This window comes from Scyliorhinus torazame, chromosome 6, assembly GCF_047496885.1.
Source record: "Scyliorhinus torazame isolate Kashiwa2021f chromosome 6, sScyTor2.1, whole genome shotgun sequence".
NCBI classification, from domain to species: Eukaryota; Metazoa; Chordata; class Chondrichthyes; order Carcharhiniformes; family Scyliorhinidae; genus Scyliorhinus; species Scyliorhinus torazame.
The window spans coordinates 294,207,984-294,228,474 of NC_092712.1; the positions used below are offsets into that span (position 1 = coordinate 294,207,984).

Here is a 20,491-nt window from a genome sequence, read left to right on the forward strand (position 1 = left end):
TATACCAAATGCAAGATGTTGCTCGTTCCCTAGTTGCAACTGGAAGGTAACATTCCTGGTGGTTTCAACTTTGCAGGAAATCTCGATGCTGGCTTGTTGGAATTTCTTCTGTTTGGAAGTCTGATCGCAGCAGTTGACCCGGTGGCTGTGCTGGCCGTGTTTGAAGAGGTCCACGTGAATGAAATGTTGTTCATTATTGTGTTTGGGGAATCTCTGCTTAATGATGCCGTCACTGTGGTAAGTTCAGTGACGTTTTAACTCCCTGGCCGCTCTTTGCCTGTAATCTGGTGATTTTCCCTGGCACCTATTTGTAATTTTGATGGTGAGATATTTCCCCAAATATTTCTGGCAAGGTCAAAAGGCTTTTTTTCCCCCAGATGTGCTGACCATTGGCAAGGCTCGTTATCCTGAGGAGATTCTGGACCAACTTTTTGAAATGCTGTGGCCCATGCGGCATTTTTCTTTCGTGCAGCAATTTTATACAGCTGAGTGGTTTCGCACTAGGCTCTAGAAAAAATGAGTTGCATTTATACAACGCTTTTCACAACCTCCAGATCCCCTGAAGTGCTCTGCAGCTGATGAAGTACTTGTTGTAAGAGTCAATCAGGTTGCCAACTGTGATCAAATGTTCCTGGAGGTTTCATCACGACTTACCCCCACACACTTGCCGTTAGTCGTCCAACATCTCCACCCTCATGACATACTGCCTTCCTACATCAATTGGAAAGCAAAACGACTCATTGCCGAATTGGATGATGCTTGACTGTCATTGCCACCCCTCACCCATATCTGGCAAAGAGTAATATCTGTCGAAGAAAATGGCAAAAAACCAATCTGCTTTAATGTCCAGATGATCTTTCTCTGGGATCGCACACAACAGTGCTCTGGGGATTGATCTTCAGTTCCTGGAGTTTGGCAACCCAAACCATTGGCCTGGGGCTAGTGTCCTTTACTGGCCTGGGGATGGCTGGTTTGGTTCCCCAAAAGACATTTGTGAACCAGTGGCATATTTTGAGACAATCAAATGTTTCTGTGGCTGGATTTCTGCTCGTTCCCACATATTTTGAAAACTGAACTTAGGGGGCTGGATTCTCCGATTGTGAGGCTATGTCCTTATGCCAGTGTGGGAATGGTGGCGTTTTACCCCCGAAAATTGGGCGCATCACGGCCACCGTTCCTCCGGGTAGCTGGTGGCTAGCATGCCGGCAGCGTAGAGCAGCCGGTTCCAGCTGCCGATCCGGCCTGGAGAATTGACGGGTCCGTGGCTGCACATGCGCACGGCGGCGGTCTGCAGCGGCCACGCCGTGCAACGTGGTGCCAGCCGCTCGCGGACCCGGCCTGCAAAATAGTGCCCTCCCTTTGGCCCGCTCGCACGCCCCCCCTACCACCCCCCAATGGTGCTTCCAGTCTCTGGTAAAGTCACCCCTGCCCGCGGATCGGCCCTCCCCCGACCGTTGTGGTGCTGGACTGAGTCCGCAGCCGCCACGCCAAATTCCTGACGGCTGAGCCCACACTCGACCAATGCCTTCGGGAACTTGGCCGGTTGAGGGCGGAGCATTGGGGATGGGCCTCAGGCAATGTCCAGAGGCCGTCGATATGTCGCGCGGCGTATTCTGAGTATGCCACTTTGGAAGGGGTGGAGCATCGCGAAAGCGGCACCGCTCCCGATTTTGGTTGGGAACTATTCTCCGGCTGATCGCCGAACCCAATTTCGGCGACCGGAGAATCCCACCCAAGATTCCTGATGCTCTTCGTAACCCAGCATTAAACCTAACCATGGAATGCCCAGCAACAACCACCACATGGGGCCAGTGGCGTTCTTGCGATGGGCAGGGTGGAAGAATCCAGCCCTCTCAAGTGTTACTACTCAATTGATCTCTCCGTGGGATACAAGCTCCCTGCTAGTGGGTGCAGGCTAGTAAAATTTAGCCTTATTATGAAAGCCGGCCCGGACTGGGACCGGCGTGAAGCTGGTAGACCTGGTTGGGAATTTAGAACTGTGAGCCTGCGTTGCAGCCTTTACTTACGTTGGTTTATAAATCCTATTTAACTTACCTTCTCGGACCTCTCCTGAGCTTTTACAGCGACAAAGGTAAGGAGGGTTGGCTACCAGGTGAGAGAAGCTAGGCTTCTTTTGAACAAAGGATAGGGAGGGGGGGATTTGATGAAGGTGTACAGGATTTAAGACTGGTTTAAGTAAGATAGGCAACTATTGGGACTAGGAGAGACAGATTTAAGGTTTTAAGCAAGAGATGCAGAGTGGATGTGAGGATCTTTTTCCACATAGTGAGTGGAAATGACTTGAAACCCTGCCCATGAGAGTGGCGGAAGAGGAAATTATTGATTTTTAAAAGGAAATTGGAAGAAACGCTTGAAGGAAATGAACCTCCCAGCCGTTGGAGCAGGGGAATGGCTGGATTGTTCTACAGCGAGCCAGCATGGACTCTGGGATAAATGCCCTCCCTCTTGTGCTGTAATGACACTATGGCAATTGTTAGGAATGCTTTTCAGCTGAATAGACCGTCCTTCATCTGCCCAACCCTGAAAATTGTTCAGAATTTTATCATTGAATCCTAAAGTGCTTCCCAAGTCTATTTTTGGAGCACAGTTCTTGTACGACAGCAATTGTAGCAGCCAATTCATGTACATACGAGTCTGGAAAAAAGAGAAAACCGACTTCCATTTTTATAGCTCCTTTCGCAACAGAAGAGCTTTGTAAAAGCCCTTAAAATCAGCAAAGTACTCCTGATCTGAAGTGATGTGAGCAACATGACCTATTGAAAAGGTGACACTGGACTCAGCATGGTGGAACAGTGCTTAGCACTGCTGCCTCACGGCGCCAAAGTCCCAGCTTCGATCCCGCCTCTGGGTCACTGTCCGTGTGGGGTTGGCACAGACATTCTCCCTGTGTCTGCGTGGGTTTCGCCCCCACAACCCAAAGATGTGCAGGGTAGGTGGATTGACCAAGCTAAACTGCCCCTTAATTGGAAAAAATGAATTGGGTACTCAGAAAAGGTGACACTGGCTGAGACTGTTAACCAGGTCAGAGGGTAGAACATTCCTCTTGCTCTTTATCGGAGTGCCGTGGGATCCGTTATGTCTGCGTAAGCCAGTGGAAACTGGCAGAACGGATCTTCATCGTAACATTTCACCTAAAAATTGGCACTTCCGACAATGCAACTCTCTCGCTATAGTGCAGCAACATGCCCAGATGAGGTTTCTCCAGTGCTGTACTGGGGCTTGTTGATCCTGACCGTCTAATGAGGAATAAAAGTTTCCCAGATGAATTTAATGTTGCTGAACTGCGCACTCCTCTTCCAGAAAGCTGATGCGGCAGGTCATGTGAGCGGTGCAAATATGTCAGCTGGTGCCACTTGTGCAGATGAGCATCTCTGTCCATACTAAGATATTGTGAAAACCTATTTTGGAAATTAAGATGTCTGAATCCAGGGTTTTTTTTTTTGCATCAGAGCAGGAAGATTCTATAAAAAAATATCTTCTAGTGCAATCCGATTTGACCTCATTTTTTTTCCCCCTAATTTTTAGGTGCTGTACAATGTCTTTAAGTCATTTGTTGAAGTTGGACCAGAAAATGTTGAAGGCCTGGACTATTTCAAGGGCATAGGTATGAGAGCACTACCAAGCATAAAGGATCCAGTCACACAATCTCAACCGGCCCACCTAATGTCCTTTCATGCGTGTTCTTCCGAAAGGCAGATCCTTGGCTTGTTATCTATTGATGCTTAATCCTGTGCTGTGTTATTGGGCAGTTTTATTTGTCAGTGGGGATCTGTCTATGCCGTCCATTCTCAGGGCTGATCCCAAGTCAGCCTCAGCCAGTGCAAGAATCAAAGTAACGTTGTTGGTATAACTCTGAACCACTAGGCATCTAGCCAACTGAGCTTTCATGTCCTTTGTTAGGAAGGAAACCTCATGGACTTTCACCTGTGAGGTAGGTAGCTTGAGAGGGGAAATGATCTCGTTGGCACAGGCACCTTTTGGAAAGGTTGCTTTAAATAATGGGAATTTTTGTTCCTGGATGGACGGGGGCAGCAGTTGCAGGATATGGGCCCACTGACACCCATAACTCACCCCCCCCCCCCCCCCATCCCCCAACACCCCATTGGAGGTGGCGCTCAGGGGGGGTTGTTAAAAGCCCTGCGCTGTGAGGGGGTTTTTGAGTATGTCCCTGTTGTGTTGCTCAATATTAGACCCTGTAGCCTTCCATGCCCCCCTTCTAATCCCTATGCCAATTAAATGCCAATTTATGCCAACCTATGTCTCTCTCTCTCTCTCTCTCTCTCTCTCTCTCTCTCTCTCTCTCTCTCTCTCTCTCTCTCTCTCTCTCTCTCTTCCCCCCCCCCCCCCCCCCCGGTTAGGAATGGGTTAAGAGGCATTCCAATTACATGTCAAATTGATGTTAAGTATCCAATAATTGACACTGATATGTAAAGGGGTTGCAGGTGGCGCTTGTGGTGGTGATAAGAGTTTTGTATGGAATGTGTTGAAGGAAAATAAAGGTGTTTGGGAAAGGAGCGGAACTCTTGACTCTTTACTCAACAGAAGCCAGAAGCTAACACCCCTACTGATCTTCCTTACACCCTCCATGTCAATGCACCTGATATCCACCAATCCACCATGTGCAGATCTCTGTAGCCATTTGAGCTGAAATAAAATGAAGTTCTAAAGTAGTTTTAATAAAGGCGAAGGGAGTCAGACGAGTAGCTTGAAGACGTTTATTTATAATGCGTACTATTATACAGGGGCCCGGTTAGACTTCACCAGGTCCCCTCTCTGTTGCTCGGTTCCTATCTGGCCAATGTACACATGGTAGTCCTGCATTAGCGGGGGAACTCCTACTCCTTGAGTTACAGGGGAAAACCATCAACCCAGCCCCATGTGTTCTGTACAGGTTATTACAGTATTCATTAGAGGCTCCCTTTGTAGTAAAAAAACACTTTGTTAAACCCACGAAATATATTTAAATCCAATCTGTAATTAATCCCTTTATAAAAACACATTTGTATTCAAAAACCCCATATCAAAGACAGTTGATCATTTGTGATCACATTTTAGAGCTATCAATCAAATTATGAACTTAGTCCCCCACTCGGATAATGATCAGTAATAATGCTGTGATGATGGCACATGTGGTTATGTCAGCAAACATCTATTGAAACTGCTAGAACAGTAATTTTTCAAGCTCAGACTCAGGCATGCAGCTTTTTTCCAAATATTTAAAGAGCAGGGTGTTTAAAGACACGGAACACTAAGTTAAGGCTGTTACTGGGACAGAACAATCAGATCTGCTTGTCCTGTGCACTTTATAAAAAAATTAAAAAAAATAGCATAGCCAAACTGCAACTTGCATTCGTGTGCTCACATCTCACCACCTTTCCCCTGGTGAAATTGGGATCTACCAGAAATGGGCCAGGATGCCTGGATCCCATCCACCATTTTGAAAGGTTTCCAAGCATCTATGTCTTCGTAAAACTAACCAATTAATAATCTCCTGGGCAGCACGGTGGTGCTGTGGTTAGCAATGCTGCCTCACAGCGTCTTGGTCCCAGGTTCGATCCCGGTTCTGGGTCACTGTCCGTGTGGAGTTTGCACATTCTCCCCGTGTTTGCGTGGGTTTCACCCCCACAACCCAAAAGATGTGCAGGTTGGTGGATTGGCCACACTAAATTGCCCCGCAATTGGAAAACATGAATTGGGTACTCTAAATTTATTTTTAAAATAAATAAATAAAATAATCTCCTAACTTTGGAGACTACACCGAGCTATGGCTGACGCTCTTGAAATTAAATTTGAAACACTGAGACCCTTGTCCTTGGTGCTCTCCAAAAACTTTCTCTTCCTTATCCACCACCTCCATCCTTCTCCCTGGTAATTTCCAACGGCTGAATCAGGCACTTTGCAACACTGGTGTCACATTTGACCTTGAAATGATCTTCCAACCACCCATCCACACCATCTATTTCCACCTCTGCAACATCCCCCAACTGCCTCAGCTCACCTGCTCAAACATTTAAGCATTCCTTTGTGTTACTTTTTGATTTGACTGCTGCTGTACACTCCTGGCTGGCCTTCCCGCTTCCACCCTCTGCAAAAATAACCTTGTCTAAACTTCTTCTCCCCATATCCTAGTTTGTATCAAGTCCCATTCACCCAAGTGCCCTGTGGTCATGGACCTTGCATGAGCTCCCTGTTGAGCAATGTCTCTGTATTAAAATTCTCACTACCTCTTGTTTTCTAATGGCTTCACCCCTTATTATCTCTAACCTCGTCCAGTTCTAAATCCACTTGAGATGCAACATCACTCCAATTCTAGCCTCTTGTGATTTCCCCCCTCCTGATTTTAACTGCTCTGCTGCGCATTTACCAGTGGCATTTCCTCCCCAGGTCCCTCTTCCTTTCTTCCCTCCTCGTTTAGGTATCTAATCAAGCTTGTGGATATCTGCCCTAATATCTCCCTTGGTGATTGGTGCAAAATTACGTTTTATAACCCTCCTTGGGAGCATTTTACTGCATTATAATGAAATTGCTATTGCTATTCAGCATTTATAGTCCGTTGACTTCATTTTTTAAATTCATCTGACCAAGCTTTTGGATATCTGCTCATTGCTATGCAGTATTGTAGTTTATTTACTACCATTTTTTAATTAAAAAAAATAATAAATTGACATCTGATTGACGTTTTTTTTTCTTTCTCTAGTTTCTTTCTTTGTTGTAAGTTTGGGTGGAACTGCTGTTGGCATCATCTTTGCATTCATATTGTCCCTGATAACCAGATTCACCAAGCATGTGAGGGTGATCGAACCTGGATTTGTCTTTATCATTTCATACTTGTCCTACCTCACCGCAGAGATGCTTTCCCTTTCCGCTATATTAGCGTGAGTATTTTTTTTTTTTTAAACTGTTTGATGTTCACTGTGTGTTCTCTCCTGCCTGTAGTCAGCAGCAGAAAAGGCACCGGCATGCACCTTGAGCTGTGAATCTGAAGTGGCCTGGGGGACACACACCAAAGGAAAGAGAAGGGTGAGCTCTCCTACTGACTTAGTCAGTAAAGCTGAAGCATGAAGATGGCTAGGTTCAAATCTCACATCACCGTTAATGGATCTCAACTGGTTAGAGTATGGCGGCTACAATCGACCATCGCTGGGCCCCTGTGGAGTTTGCAGTGGCTAATTGCTACACATTGGCCCTTGGTAAAAATACAGCTAGTTTGGATGATGCAGAAGGACAAGATTGGGTTTGCCTCTGTTGCTTTGTGCTAATGTTCATCCATGTGCCAAGATTGGTCAATTGGTCAATTAGGACTTCCAGTTGCGGCGATGCGGAGCTAAGCTGCACGATTCGGCAGCTCCCGAGATCACGGACTTTCGGGCTCTCTAGAGGCCCCCCAATCCGGCTGATGACGTGGAATGCGAGGGGCCTGAATGGGCCGGTAAAGAGGGCCCGGGTGTTCGCGCACTTAAAGGGACTGAAGGCAGACGTGGTCATGCTCCAGGAGACACATTTGAAGGTGGTGGATCACGTCAGGTTAAGAAAGGGATGGGTAGGACAGGTATTCCATTCTGGGCTGGATGTGAAGAACAGAGGGGTGGCAATATTGGTGGGGAAGCGGGTGTCGTTTGAGGCCAAGAATATCGTAATGGACAATGGAGGTCGATATGTGATGGTGAGCGGTAAGTTGCAGGGGACGTGGGTGGTATTCGTAAATGTATACGCCCCGAACTGGGACGATGCTGGATTCATGAAGCGTATGTTGGGGCGCATTCCGGACCTGCAGGTAGGAAGCTTGATAATGGGTGGGGATTTTAATACGGTGCTGGACCCAGCACTGGATCGCTCCAGATCTAGGACCGGAAAGAGGCCGGCTGCGGCCAAGGTGCTGGGGGGGTTTATGGACCAGATGGGGGGAGTGGATCCGTGGAGGTTTGCCAGGCTGCAGGCCAGGGAATTTTCTTTTTTCTCCCACGTGCACAAAGCCTACTCCCGGATAGATTTTTTGTTCTGGGCAGGGCGCTGATCCCGAAAGTGGAGGGAACGGAGTATTCGGCCATAGCCATTTCAGATCACGCCCCGCACTGGGTGGAACTGGAGTTGGGAGAGGAGAGGGACCAACGCCCGTTGTGGCGGTTGGATGTGGGACTGCTGGCAGATGAGGCGGTGTGTGGGAGGGTGAGGGGGTGCATTGAGAGGTACTTGGAGGCCAACGGGGAGGTATAGGTGGGGATGGTATGGGAGGCGCTGAAGGCGGTGATTAGGGGAGAGCTAATCTCCATCAGGGCTCATAGGGAGAAGATATAGGGCATGGAAAGGGAGAGGTTAGTGGGGGAGATTTTAAGAGTGGACAGGAGATACGCAGAGGCCTCTGAAGAGGGACTACTTGGGGAAAGGCGGCATCTCCAGATGGAGTTCGACCTGTTGACAACAGGGAAGGCAGAGGCAGTGGAGGAAAGCGCAGGGGGCGACGTACGAGTGTGGGAAGAAGGCGAGCCGGATGCTGGCACACCAGCTCCGTAAGAGGATGGCAGCGAGGGAGATAGGTGGAGTCAAGGATGGAAGGGGAGCTGCAGTGCAGAGTGCGACGAAAGTAAATGAGGCATTCAAGGCCTTCTATGAGGAGCTGTACAGATCCCAGCCCCCAGCGGGGGAAGAGGGGATGCGATGATTCTTGGACCAACTGAGGTTCCTGAGGGTGGAGGAGCAGGAGGTGGCTGGTTTGGGGGCGCCAATTGGGTTGGAGGAGCTGATAAAAGGTCTGGGGAGTATGCAGGCAGGGAAGGCCTCTGGACAGGATGGGTTCCCGGTCGAGTTCTATAGGAAGTATGTAGACCTGTTAACCCCGTTGCTAGTGAGGACTTTTAATGAGGCAAGGGAGGGAGGGACCCTGCCCCCGACAATGTCTGAGGCGACGATCTCTTTGATCCTGAAGTGGGACAAGGACCCACTGCAATGTGGGTCATACAGGCCGATCTCTCTCCTCCACGTGGATGCTAAGTTGCTGGCAAAAGTGCTGGCTACGAGGATCGAGGTCTGTGTCCCGGGGGTGATTCACGAGGACCAGACGGGATTTGTAAATGGCAGGCAGCTAAACACCAATGTGCATCGGCTCCTAAACGTGATAATGATGTCATCGGTGGAGGGAGAGGCGGAGATAGTGGCGGCTATGGACGCGGAGAAGGCCTTTGACCGAGTAGAGTGGGATTACCTCTGGGAGGTGCTGCGGAGATTTGGGTTCGGGGGAGGGTTTATTAGCTGGGTTAGGCTCCTATATAGAGCCCCGGTGGCGAGTGTGGTTACGAATCGACGGAGGTTGGAGTATTTTCGGCTGTATCGTGGGACGAGGCAGGGGTGCCCCCTGTCCCCCCTGTTGTTTGCATTAGCAATTGAACCCTTGGCCATGTCATTAAGGGTGTCTAGGAAATGGAGGGGGGTGGTCCGAGGGGGAGAGGAGCATAGAGTGTCGCTTTATGCAGACGACCTGTTGCTGTATGTGGCGGATCCAGTGGAGGGGATGGTGGAGGTCATGCAGACTCTAAGGGAGTTTGGGGATTTTTCGGGCTACAAGCTTAATGTAGGGAAGAGTGAGCTTTTTTGTAGTACAGTCAGGAGACCAGGAAAGGGGGATAGACGATCTACCGCTGAGGAGGGCGGAATGGAGCTTTCGGTACTTGTGGATCCAAATAGCTAGGAGTTGGGGGGGCCCTACATAAACTTAATCTGACGAGGCTGGTGGAGCAGATGGAGGAGGACTTCAAACGATGGGACATGTTGCCGCTCTCGCTAGCGGGTAGAGTGCAGTCGGTCAAAATGGTGGTCCTCCCGAGGTTTCTTTTTGTGTTTCAGTGCCTTCCAATTGTAATCACCAAGGCCTTTTTTAAGAGGGTAGGCAGGAGTATTATGGGTTTTGTGTGGGCGAATAAGACCCCGAGGGTAAGGAGAGAGTTTCTGGAGCGCAGTAGGGACAGAGGAGGGTTGGCGTTGCCGAACCTGGGTGGCTACTACTGGGCAGCAAATGTGGCGATGATCCGTAAGTAGGTGATGGAGGGAGAAGGGGAGGCATGGAAGAGGTTGGAGATGGCGTCCTGCAAGGAAACCAGCCTGGGGACGCTGGTGACGGCACCGCTGCTGCTCTCGCCGACAAGGTACACCACGAGTCCGGTGGTGGTGGCAACGCTAAAGATCTGGGGCCACTGGAGACGGCACAGGGGTGCAATGGGAGCCTCGGTGTGGTCCCCGATCAGGGGTAACCATCGGTTTGTCCCAGGGAGGATTTCAGAGCTGGCATCGAGCAGGGATTAGAAGAATGGGGGACCTGTTCATTGATGGGTCGTTTGCGAGCCTAGGGGCACTGGAGGAGAGGTTTGGGCTACCCCCGGGAATTGCTTTCGGATACATGCAGGTGAGGGCATTTGTGAGGCGACAGGTGAGGGAATTCCCGTTGCTCCCGGCAAAGGAGATTCAAGACAGGGTGATCTCGGGTGCATGGGTCGGAGAGGGCAAGGTGTCAGCGATATACCAGGAGATGAAAGAAGAGGGGGAGGCGTTGGTAGAGGAGCTGAAGGGTAAATGGGAGGAGGAGCTGGGGGAGGAGATTGAGGAGAGGCTGTGGGCTGATGCCCTAAGTAGGGTTAATTCCTCTTCTTCATGTGCCAGGCTAAGCCTGGCACAATTTAAGGTGGTTCATAGAGCACACATGACGGGGGCGAGGCTGAGTAGGTTTTTTGGGGTAGAGGACAGATGTGGGAGGTGCTCAGGAAGTCCGGCAAGCCATGTCCATATGTTTTGGTCATGCCCGGCACTGGAGGGGTTCTGGAGGGGAGTGGCGGGAACAGTATCTAAGGTGGTGAAAGTCCGGGTCAAGCCAAGCTGGGGCCTAGCACTATTTGGAGTAGTGGACGAGCCGGGAGTGCAGGAGGCGAAAGAGGCCGGCATTCTGGCCTTTGCGTCCCTAGTAGCCCGGCGAAGAATCTTGTTAATGTGGAAAGAGGCAAAGCCCCCCAGCGTGGAGGCCTGGATAAATGATATGGCAGGGTTTATCAAATTGGAGCGGATAAAGTTTGCCTTGAGAGGGTCTGCGCAGGGGTTCTACAGGCGGTGGCAACCGTTCCTAGACTATCTCGCGGAGCGTTAGATGCAGGTCGGTCAGCAGCAGCAGCAACCCGAGGGGGGGGTTGAGGGAGAATGTCTTGCGCCGGGGGAGGGGAGGGGGGGCTTGTTTGGGGGGGTATTTGAGCAAGAAAATCCATGAAGGATCTGGAAAACTGACCTGTATGGGAGGAATCCATTGTACAAAGCTCTGTATCATATCGATTTACCATGTTCATGTCTTGCTATGTGCGCTTTCTTTCTTTTTGTTACCGGGGGAGGGGGGGATTCTTAATAAAATTATGGGAATAGTCATACTTTAAATGTGTATGGATTATGAGAACATGACTATTAATGCGTTAAATCTAGAGAAAAATGTGCAGTCTTCTCTTCTGTGCTAAGTCGCTGAGAGGTGCTATGTCTTGCTCATTCTTTTTGTGACAAAAGGAAATTTCAGTGAGGACACTAGAATTGGCCACAGGTGTCATCTTGTGACAGCTGGTGTAGCATGTTGAAGCACTCATCTATTGTTTCATGGCGTGGTAAAATGTTAGCTTGTTTCGGCAGTCTGTTCAGCCTCAAAATTATTACCACCAGGAGTAGCTAGGCAAGGGACTAGATTTCCCCCCTGCATTTGGGGAAACTCTTCTTCCAGGGCTCCATAAGGACTTTTCAAAGATCAGCAATGGTGAAATTCATTACGGGCAATGTTATTGAAGTTTTGCTTCAGTTCTCCTATCCTTACCCAGTCTTGGTTCTTTTCCACCAGCATTACATTCTGTGGCATTTGCTGTCAGAAATATGTCAAGGCCAACCTGTGTGAGCAGTCTATCACCACCGTCAGGTACGCGATGAAAATGCTGGCAAGTGGAGCGGAGACCATTATCTTCATGTTTTTGGGAATCTCTGCTGTCAACACAGAAATATGGACATGGAACACAGCCTTTATCCTTCTCACACTGGTCTTTATCTCCTTCTACAGAGTCATTGGTGGGTGCTTGAAGGCTATTGTTGAACCAACTTCAATTGATGACTAGGCGACTGCAAAAGTATTTGATTAAGCTGTAAAGGATCCAGTTTTGATGTTATAAGATGGTTTCTCCCTGCATTTTAAAATTTTTAAAAATAATTTCAGCTTTTTTCTTCTGCTCATATGTGGAGGAGATGCTTCCTAAAGTAAATGTTCGCCCAGCTCCTGTTTGAAGGAAACACTCAGGTCAGGAAGCACCTGCAGAGAGAGGAATCAGAATTCGCACTAGAGATGGGCAACAAATGCAGGCCTAGCCAGCGAAGCCCACATCCCATAAAATTCAAATAAAAATAAAAACAATTGATCGCCAACTTGCACTATTCCTGACCACCCAGGGGCCTCCGATGGCCTGGAAACCCCCATGTGCCACTCTGCCTGGTCGACTTTGTGTGGACCAGTACTGAACGCACACGGCTGCGGCCTACCTGGTAATTAGGCCTTGAGTAGGTTTCGGGCCTACCTATGCGAGTATGCTTGGTCCCGCTCAAGGTGGGCGGGTTCCTGATCCTGACTCCTCGCAGGACTTGGTAGATCCCACGAAGCTGCGTGGCTGTCAGGAAGCCTGTGGAAGGCTTCTCTTGGTCTATCGACCATGTCGTACTCTCATTAGAGTGCGACGTGGCCGATAGATTGTGCCCGATATGTTTTAATCGTGCCAGGCACCAAAACATTAAATTAAACCCACTTAAAGCTGCCTTATTTCTAATGTTTACAAAGACAAATCTAAATCCCTTAAACTACCTATGTGACATAATATCTATTCTGAAAAATATTTTATTGAGGCATTTATATATTTATACATCAAACACAACCATAAAATAAAACAAACCAACAGGGCTACAAATAATCAAACCAACTAAATACCCAACACCCTACCTCCTTTTTGCCCCCCCCCCCCCCCCCCACACCTGTGGCTTCAGGGGCTCTGAGTCCCACCTTTCCAATAAGATCCGTCTCCGGGCTACCAGGGAGGCAAAAGCCAAGACATCAGCCTCTTTCGCCCCCCCCTGGACTCCCGGATCTTCTGACACTCCAAAGATCACCACTTCTGGAATTGGGACGACCTTCACCTTAAAGACCGCCAACATAATGTCGGCAACGCCCTGCCAGAATCCCCCAAGCTTCGGACAGGCCAAAACATGTGGACATGATTTGTGGGCCCACCTGTGCACCGCCCACCGCTATCCTCCACCCCTTCATAAAACCTGCTCAACCTGGCCAGTCATATCTGCCCTGTGGACCACCTTGAACTATATAAGGCTAAGCCTCTCGCACAGCGAGGATGTATTCACTCTCCTCCGAGCCTCCTTCCACACCCCAGCCTGTACCTCCGTCCCCAACTCTTCCTCCCACTTGCGCTTCACTACCCCTATCGAGGCTCCCTCCCTATCCATCAATTCCTGATAAACCTCCGACACTTTACCCTCCACCATACCTGTTTTTGACACCACCTTGTCCTGTAGTCCCTGGGGCAGCAGGTGAGGAAAGGATGATGCCTGCTTCCGGCCAAGGGACCTGCTTCTGAACAAAATCCCTCGCCTGTAAGTATCGGAACCCATTCCTGGCAGGCATCTCAAATTCCTCATAATATCTATTCTAATGATGTGCTTTTCACAGCAGCATACACTTGTTATATTTGCTCTGACGTATATTTATTGTGTTAAATAAGCTCTGAAGTATATTTACTGTGTTAAATAAGAGTACGCGGATAGTTACATATTTCAGAAATGATTTGCCTCCAGATTCTTTTCAGTTTTTGAGGGACTTTGATTCAAGGAATTCACAGGTTTGTGAAGCTATGCCGTGCTGCATGGGTTACATTTAAATAAATGCTCATAGATTTGAGCTTTAACTAAAATATTTCTACTCTTCCAATATTTTTAGGTGTTGTACTTCAGACTTGGATTCTCAACCACTACCGTGTGGTGCAGTTGGAGATTATAGATCAGGTGGTGATGTCATACGGAGGCCTCAGAGGAGCTGTGGCCTTTGCTCTGGTGGTGTTGCTGGATCCGAAAATGCCCGTGAAAAAACTGTTTGTCAGTACGACCATCATTGTGGTGTACTTCACGGTCATCATCCAGGTAACCATTAATGCTGTGCTGGCCGCGTCCTCTACAATATATCAATCAACACACCGATGTAAAGCTATTTTACCTTTCGAATGAAATGTTAAAACAATGTCTCGCCTGCCCTCTTTGGGGTTGGTACAAATGCTGTTGTGGTACATATTCGATGAAGAGTAGGGGAGTTCTCCTCAGTCTCCTATTGAACATGTATCTCTCAAACAACATCACCAGAACCAGTATTCTAGTCATTATATCCACTATGTTGGAGTCCCAGCTGTGTGCAAAATGGGTGCAGCACTTCCTACATTGCAATTGTGACTGCACTTGAAGTACTTTGACTGTAAAGTGATTTTTATAATATCTTGAGGCTGTGAAAAGCACTATATGAATGCAAATCATAGAATCCCTACAGTGCAGGAGGAGGCCATTTGACCCATCGAGTTTGCACTGACCCACTGGAAGAGCACCCTCCCTAGGCCCGCTTTCCCTGCCCCTATCCCTGTAACTCCACCTCCTGTTTCTGCACTTAAACAGGCAATTTAGCATGGTCAATCCACCTACCCGGCACATCTTTGGACTATGGGAGTAAACCGGAGCATCTGGGAGAAAGTGCAAACTCCACACAGTAACCCAAGGTCAGAATCAAACCAGAGTCCCTGGTGCTGTGAGGTAGCAGTGCTAACCATTGTGCCACCAAGCAGCCCTAATCTGTCCTTTTTCTTAATACACATATCTAAGGGATTTAATGCATATGCACAGTCCATATGTTGACTGGGTCATGTTTTAGCTGAAGCTCCTTCTATGCCCTTTAGAGGGTTATGATTCTCTGGTGCAGAGGGCCATGGATGCTTATCTGTCGAGTATATTCAAAGCTTAAATTAATAGATGATTGGACAGGAAGAGGTCAAGGATCCATCATGATCTTTTTGAACAGAGTGAGCAAGCTTGAGGAGGCCATATGGCCTACTCCTATTTCCTCCTGCTCTTGTGTGCAGAGGAGGAACATACTCTACCTGGTCTGTACTGTATGAAGGTAGCGGGGAAGAGAAAATTTGGTATTTTGATGTATTCTGAATTAAAGTTCTGGCCCTGGAGATGGATGACTTCTGTTGTGGTTGACCTGTGGAATTCATTATATTCGTATCAGAAGCATGGATTCTGTTAGCTGATGATGTTGAGCTGATTTGTGCTATTTTTTAGGGGTTGACGATCAAACCATTGGTCAACTGGCTGAAAGTAAAGAGGAGTCAACATAAGGAGCCCTTACTCAATGAGAAGCTCCATGGAAGAGTAAGTTTGTCAGCCGGAGGCAAATCCCTTCATAAATAAGCACTGCAGTGATGCACGCGGGTCCATTTGGGCGCATGTCACTGACATCACTACTGGTGTGATGGCAGCTGTATGTGATAGCTACTGTTGAAGTAGAAGGACAATCATGATATCATCTGCACATTGTGCTCACTTGTTGGATTCATGGATTCGTTTTGGATTCCTGTATTTGTTCTTGGCTAAATTTATTCTTGGTATGCGGGTCCTTTTTATAATGAAAGATTCTTGCATATGGGTGTCACAGGCAAGGCCAGAATTTATTGCCAGAGCAAGTTGGTGGTGCCAGGGGACAGTGCCAGGTTGGAACTGCCAAGTGGCAGGGCCTGAAGAGGGGGGGGCCATTGGCGACCCCATAGCGGGATGTTACTCACTTTTTGTGGGGAGGCCTGCTGGTGAGAACTGGGTGGGGGGTTGGCTCTGTAGGGAGATCCATTGGGAGAGCTCTGTTGCGAGTGATCCTTTGGAGGGAGTGGGGGATGGGGGTGGGGGGGCAGGCAGGGGCCTGAACTGCCCCTTTAGAAAGGGCGCTGAGGCCAGGTTTACTGGCTTAGGCCCGGCCTGCAAATCACGAGCCCTCAAAAAAAAATGACAAAGTGGGGAATGTGATGATGGGAGTTGTGCCAGAACAGCGGCATGATTCGCACCGATTTTCCCACCCTAAATTACACTTGTTCATTCTTAATTCCATCCAATGTAATAATGTTGTTCAAAGAACAAATGTAGTCAAAAGCTTCCAGGAGTGGATGAATTGATTAAAATGATGTCTACATTGATCATTAATTGCATTTAAAAAAAAGTAAATTCCAGAATAACTTGGGGTGGGATTTTCCAGACTCCCATCGCGGCTCAGAATCATAGAATCTATGAAGGAGGCCATTCAACCCATCTTCACCAACTGTCCAAAACAGCACTCCATCCAGGCCTACTACCCCACCCTAACCCTGTGACCTAACCTGCACATCCCTGGACACCAAGGGACAATTTAGGACGGCCAATCCACCTAACTTGCACATCTTAGAATTGTGGAGAGGAAACCTGAACAACTGGAGGAGACCCCCACTGGCACGAGAAGAACGTGCAAACTCCACATACGACAGTCACCCAAGGCCGGTCAGTATCGAACCTGGGTCCCTAGTGCTACTGTACCACCATGCCACATATTTCCTGGCAGCAGAGGTGGCTTACTGTTGGTCGCCATGGCATCTTCTAGTCCTGCCAATGTCTATGCTGTTTTGCATGGCCAGTCCTGCCGCCTGGGAATCCGCTGGTGGTTGGGAGGGGTCACCTTCGGCAGGACTGGAAGAGCCAGAAAATCCCAACCTTGGTCTCTAGACAAAAGTTGTTGTTGGATTCACAGATCTTGTAAATGGCAATTGTGCGTAGTTAATTTTATTTTCAGACCTAGGAATCATTAAGAATATTTGAAACACTATCCTTATATGCTAATATTGCAAGTCCGATTTCCCCCTCATTTAAAGAATGCACTATTTTTTTAAAAGGCATTTGATCACATTCTGTCTGCAATAGAAGACATTTCTGGGCAAATTGGGCACAACTATCTCCGAGACAAGTATGTAAATTTTGTGATAGATTATTTTTCCAAGAGTTCTGTAAATGTTCAGTACAATCATTAACATTCTTCTTTTTATTGTGTAACTTAATTTTTATACTTTTTGGGGAGGGGTGCTTGATATCCTATCAGGTCCTCTTTCCACTGGCTCTTTGCCAGATCTGTGCTAATGCTGATAATACAATCCAAAACTTCCACAGTCCAACTTCCTTTCTGTAACATCACAATTTTATAATTCCATGCCAAATGACATTCCACATAATGATCTCCATCAGATTTTTCTGCTTTGCAGTTCTATCCTGTGTTCACAATTTGGTTAGTCTACATAATCTGTGACCTCCTTTAAAATGGTGTGTTCCATTTCAGGTGGACTAACTTTGATCGAAAGTACCTGAGCAAAATAATGATGAGGAAATCAGCACAGATTAGTCGGGATAAGATCCTCAGTGTTTTCCGTGAGCTGAATCTGAAGGATGCCATCAGCTACGTGTCTGAGGTAATCTTACTGGTGGCCCGTCTTATTACGTGGATGCAGAAGAGACGGACCTTGTATCTGGTAGCCTGATGATACAGTAATGTTTTTTTTAAAAAAAGGAACATGTTCATAAGATAAATGCAACCCTTATAAATCACGAGTTCATTTGCAGCTGAAGTATTATGTTCAATCCACAGCACAACATTTGGGAGCATGCCAAGATCTTGGGAGTGGGTACAAAGAATATTTGAATGACACCAGGGGGGAGACTTTAGCTTTTGAGGGCAAGAGAAGCTAGGATTGTTCTCTGAGCAGAGAAAATCAAATGCGATTTAATTAGAGGTTTTTGAAATCCAGGAAGAGATTTGATAATTTCTCTTCATTTGCTCCGTAGAACATCGCAAGAAGGTATGGTGAAGGGAGTGGAAGGAGAATGAGGGGAAAAGAAATCATCTTTTGTGCAATGCATAGCAATGATCTGATATCTATTGCCTGAAAGGACGATGGAATGGTAACATTAGAAAGGAAATTGAACATGTGCTTGGAAAGGAAAAATGTGGAGGGCTATGGGGAAAGAAGATGAATTCGATGGCTCTTTCAAAATGCTGACCCAGTCACGATAAGCTGAATGGCTGCCTCCTTTTTTATCCCTTGTCATGAAACTGTACAATTGTGTTGTCCAGTGAATATTTGTGGTGTTTGGGGCAATCTGTTCAGAAGGTCATGTAACCCAGGTGACCAATTTGGGGACCAGGGTGGGGGAATCACCCCTAGCAAGTGTGGGTTTCTGCATCAGTTCAATCCTGGAAGCTGACTTCCAGTCGCAAGACTGCAAGCCTCTGCATTGTCGTTATATGGCAATAAAGTTTGCAGTTGTTATTTACCTAGCTGGTGAATGGGAGATATTACAAAATAATAAGCAGAACAGATGTATGTTTGATAAGATATTGCAAAGCAAGTGTGCAAACGTAGTTTCCCCTGCGTTATCTCCCCTCTGTTCACTGCTCAAGGAATCAACAAACCTGGCACTTTGCTGAGCGAGGGTGAATGGGATGACATCCTTTGTTTACCATTCTGCTTGCCTAGCCCAAAGAGAGCCTGTTTATATTTCCAGGGTAATTAAGCTCCTCCACCTTGTTCATGTCATGTTTTCTAAAACTATTGAGTTTTTGCCTTTCCTTGGCGAGGGTTGAAACTTCCCTCGGTTTGTGTTTGGTGAACCTTTATTCCAGAAGGATTTTCACCTGCGTTCTCCTTCCATGCTTCTGATTTAATTTGGGGCACTAAATTACACACAGCCATATTCCTGTAGCAGCACAAAGATCTTCAGCTGAACTATACACTTCCTTGCTCCTTGTAGAAGTGCAGTGTTAGACTGTTCAGTTAAATATACTGTTGATCGTCTTTGCATAATTGTTTTCCTTTTTCTCCCAGATGGTGAGTATTATCTAAGGTGCATGTCTATTCGAACATTAAATTCTTAAATCATCATGTTTCAAGTGAGCACCATAAATACAGTATGACTGACAGCTCACTTATTTTAAATAATATGATTGGGCAATTAAGTTTGCTGTCTGGTTGAGTTTAATGTTCTTGCCGGAGCTCAGCATGTGATGGAACCATCGATCATTCTGTGAGTCAGTCTTGGCCGCAATGGTGATGAAAATTAGAATCCGACAGCACAGAAGGCGGTCATTCAGGAGTCACTGTGCATATGCCGGCTCTGAAATGTCAGCCAAGATTGTCGACTTGAGTGGGGGGAAAAAACAAAATGTTGGCTATCTGCTGAATTCCTGACACAATTTATCCATCCTCGATGTCTACAGTTAAAAGTTAATTGAGAAATTCCTGTTTCGTTGACGGTTGATGCCTGACTTTCGTGGCTTTTCAATTTTGCAGGGAGAGCGGAAAGGGTCCTTGGCTTTTATTCGCTCGAGCAGTGATGTTAATGTTGACTTCACTGGCCCCCGTCACTCCGTTGTAGACTCCTCCGTCTCTGCAGTGTTGTAAGTATTGGTCACGGGAAAATTTTGGCACAACGGGTAAAATTATTTGATTATCAGTTATACAATGAGGGCTATTCTTTGTAAAGTGCATAGTTTACTGGACCACATAATACGCCCCAGATTGAGAACCGACCCGAGTGGGGGGAAATCCTGAGGAATTTTTCAAATTGATTTGAAGAAATAATTGCATTTTTATATAACATTTTTCATAACATTCTGACGTCACCAACTGCTTTAATGACAATGAAATACCTAATTAAGTGTAGTCACTGTAGTATAAAGGGTTAACAAAATAGATATTCTAATGTACGCTGTATCACTGACATCAGTCAATCATGTGCTATACTCTGGGGTGTGCATGGAAACACTGCTTAGGAGTAATACAGCTATTCTGTAACTTATTTGTATGCAGAGGGGGAATTTCCCATTTCTTTTTTTATGTGAAAAAGTGGTGTGCTGCCCGACTGCACCACTGCTGGCTTTTCCTGCCTTATTTTTTTGACACGGTCAATATAAATCCTGGAAGTGGGGTCCCACGCCATGCCAAGGGGCTGTGCCTGGTCATGACCCTACCCCCTCGGGCCTATACTTAGGTGTGAGCACCCGGTGGATTGTCTTTACCAGGGCTCCATTTTTCAAACACTGTTGTAATGTCTGCTGATGGTGCAGGGTAAGGGGAGGAGGAGGAATTATCTGATATGGGGGGGGTTATGTAGAGTGGGGAATCCTGTATGGTAATGGGGTTCCCGAGTTTTCATGGTGGGGAGTGAGGGCAATCGAAATGGCAAATCCCAATTCCAAAAAAGAACGTTTGGGGACTCCCGTTGGATTCTCGATCCCCTTCGCCATCTCCGCCTGCTGAAAATGGTGGGGGGGTGGGGTGGGAAAGGCCTTGGTTAATGTGACAGGACC

The 20,491-nt window shown here is 47.3% G+C and overlaps 1 protein-coding gene across 5 annotated transcripts in view; it reads left to right on the forward strand.

Moving 5' to 3' along the window:
- The window catches only part of LOC140425513 (sodium/hydrogen exchanger 3), a 146,534-nt gene that overhangs the window by 112,409 nt on the left and 13,634 nt on the right, over positions 1-20,491 (forward strand). For all 5 annotated transcript variants that reach the window (XM_072509874.1, XM_072509876.1, XM_072509877.1 and 2 more), the window contains exons 3-11: positions 77-237; positions 3,547-3,625; positions 6,719-6,896; positions 11,870-12,090; positions 14,015-14,214; positions 15,400-15,489; positions 17,028-17,098; positions 17,465-17,594; positions 19,473-19,579. In XM_072509874.1, the coding sequence (XP_072365975.1) occupies positions 77-237; positions 3,547-3,625; positions 6,719-6,896; positions 11,870-12,090; positions 14,015-14,214; positions 15,400-15,489; positions 17,028-17,098; positions 17,465-17,594; positions 19,473-19,579 (1,237 nt within the window). The remainder of the gene's footprint in view (positions 1-76; positions 238-3,546; positions 3,626-6,718; positions 6,897-11,869; positions 12,091-14,014; positions 14,215-15,399; positions 15,490-17,027; positions 17,099-17,464; positions 17,595-19,472; positions 19,580-20,491) is intronic.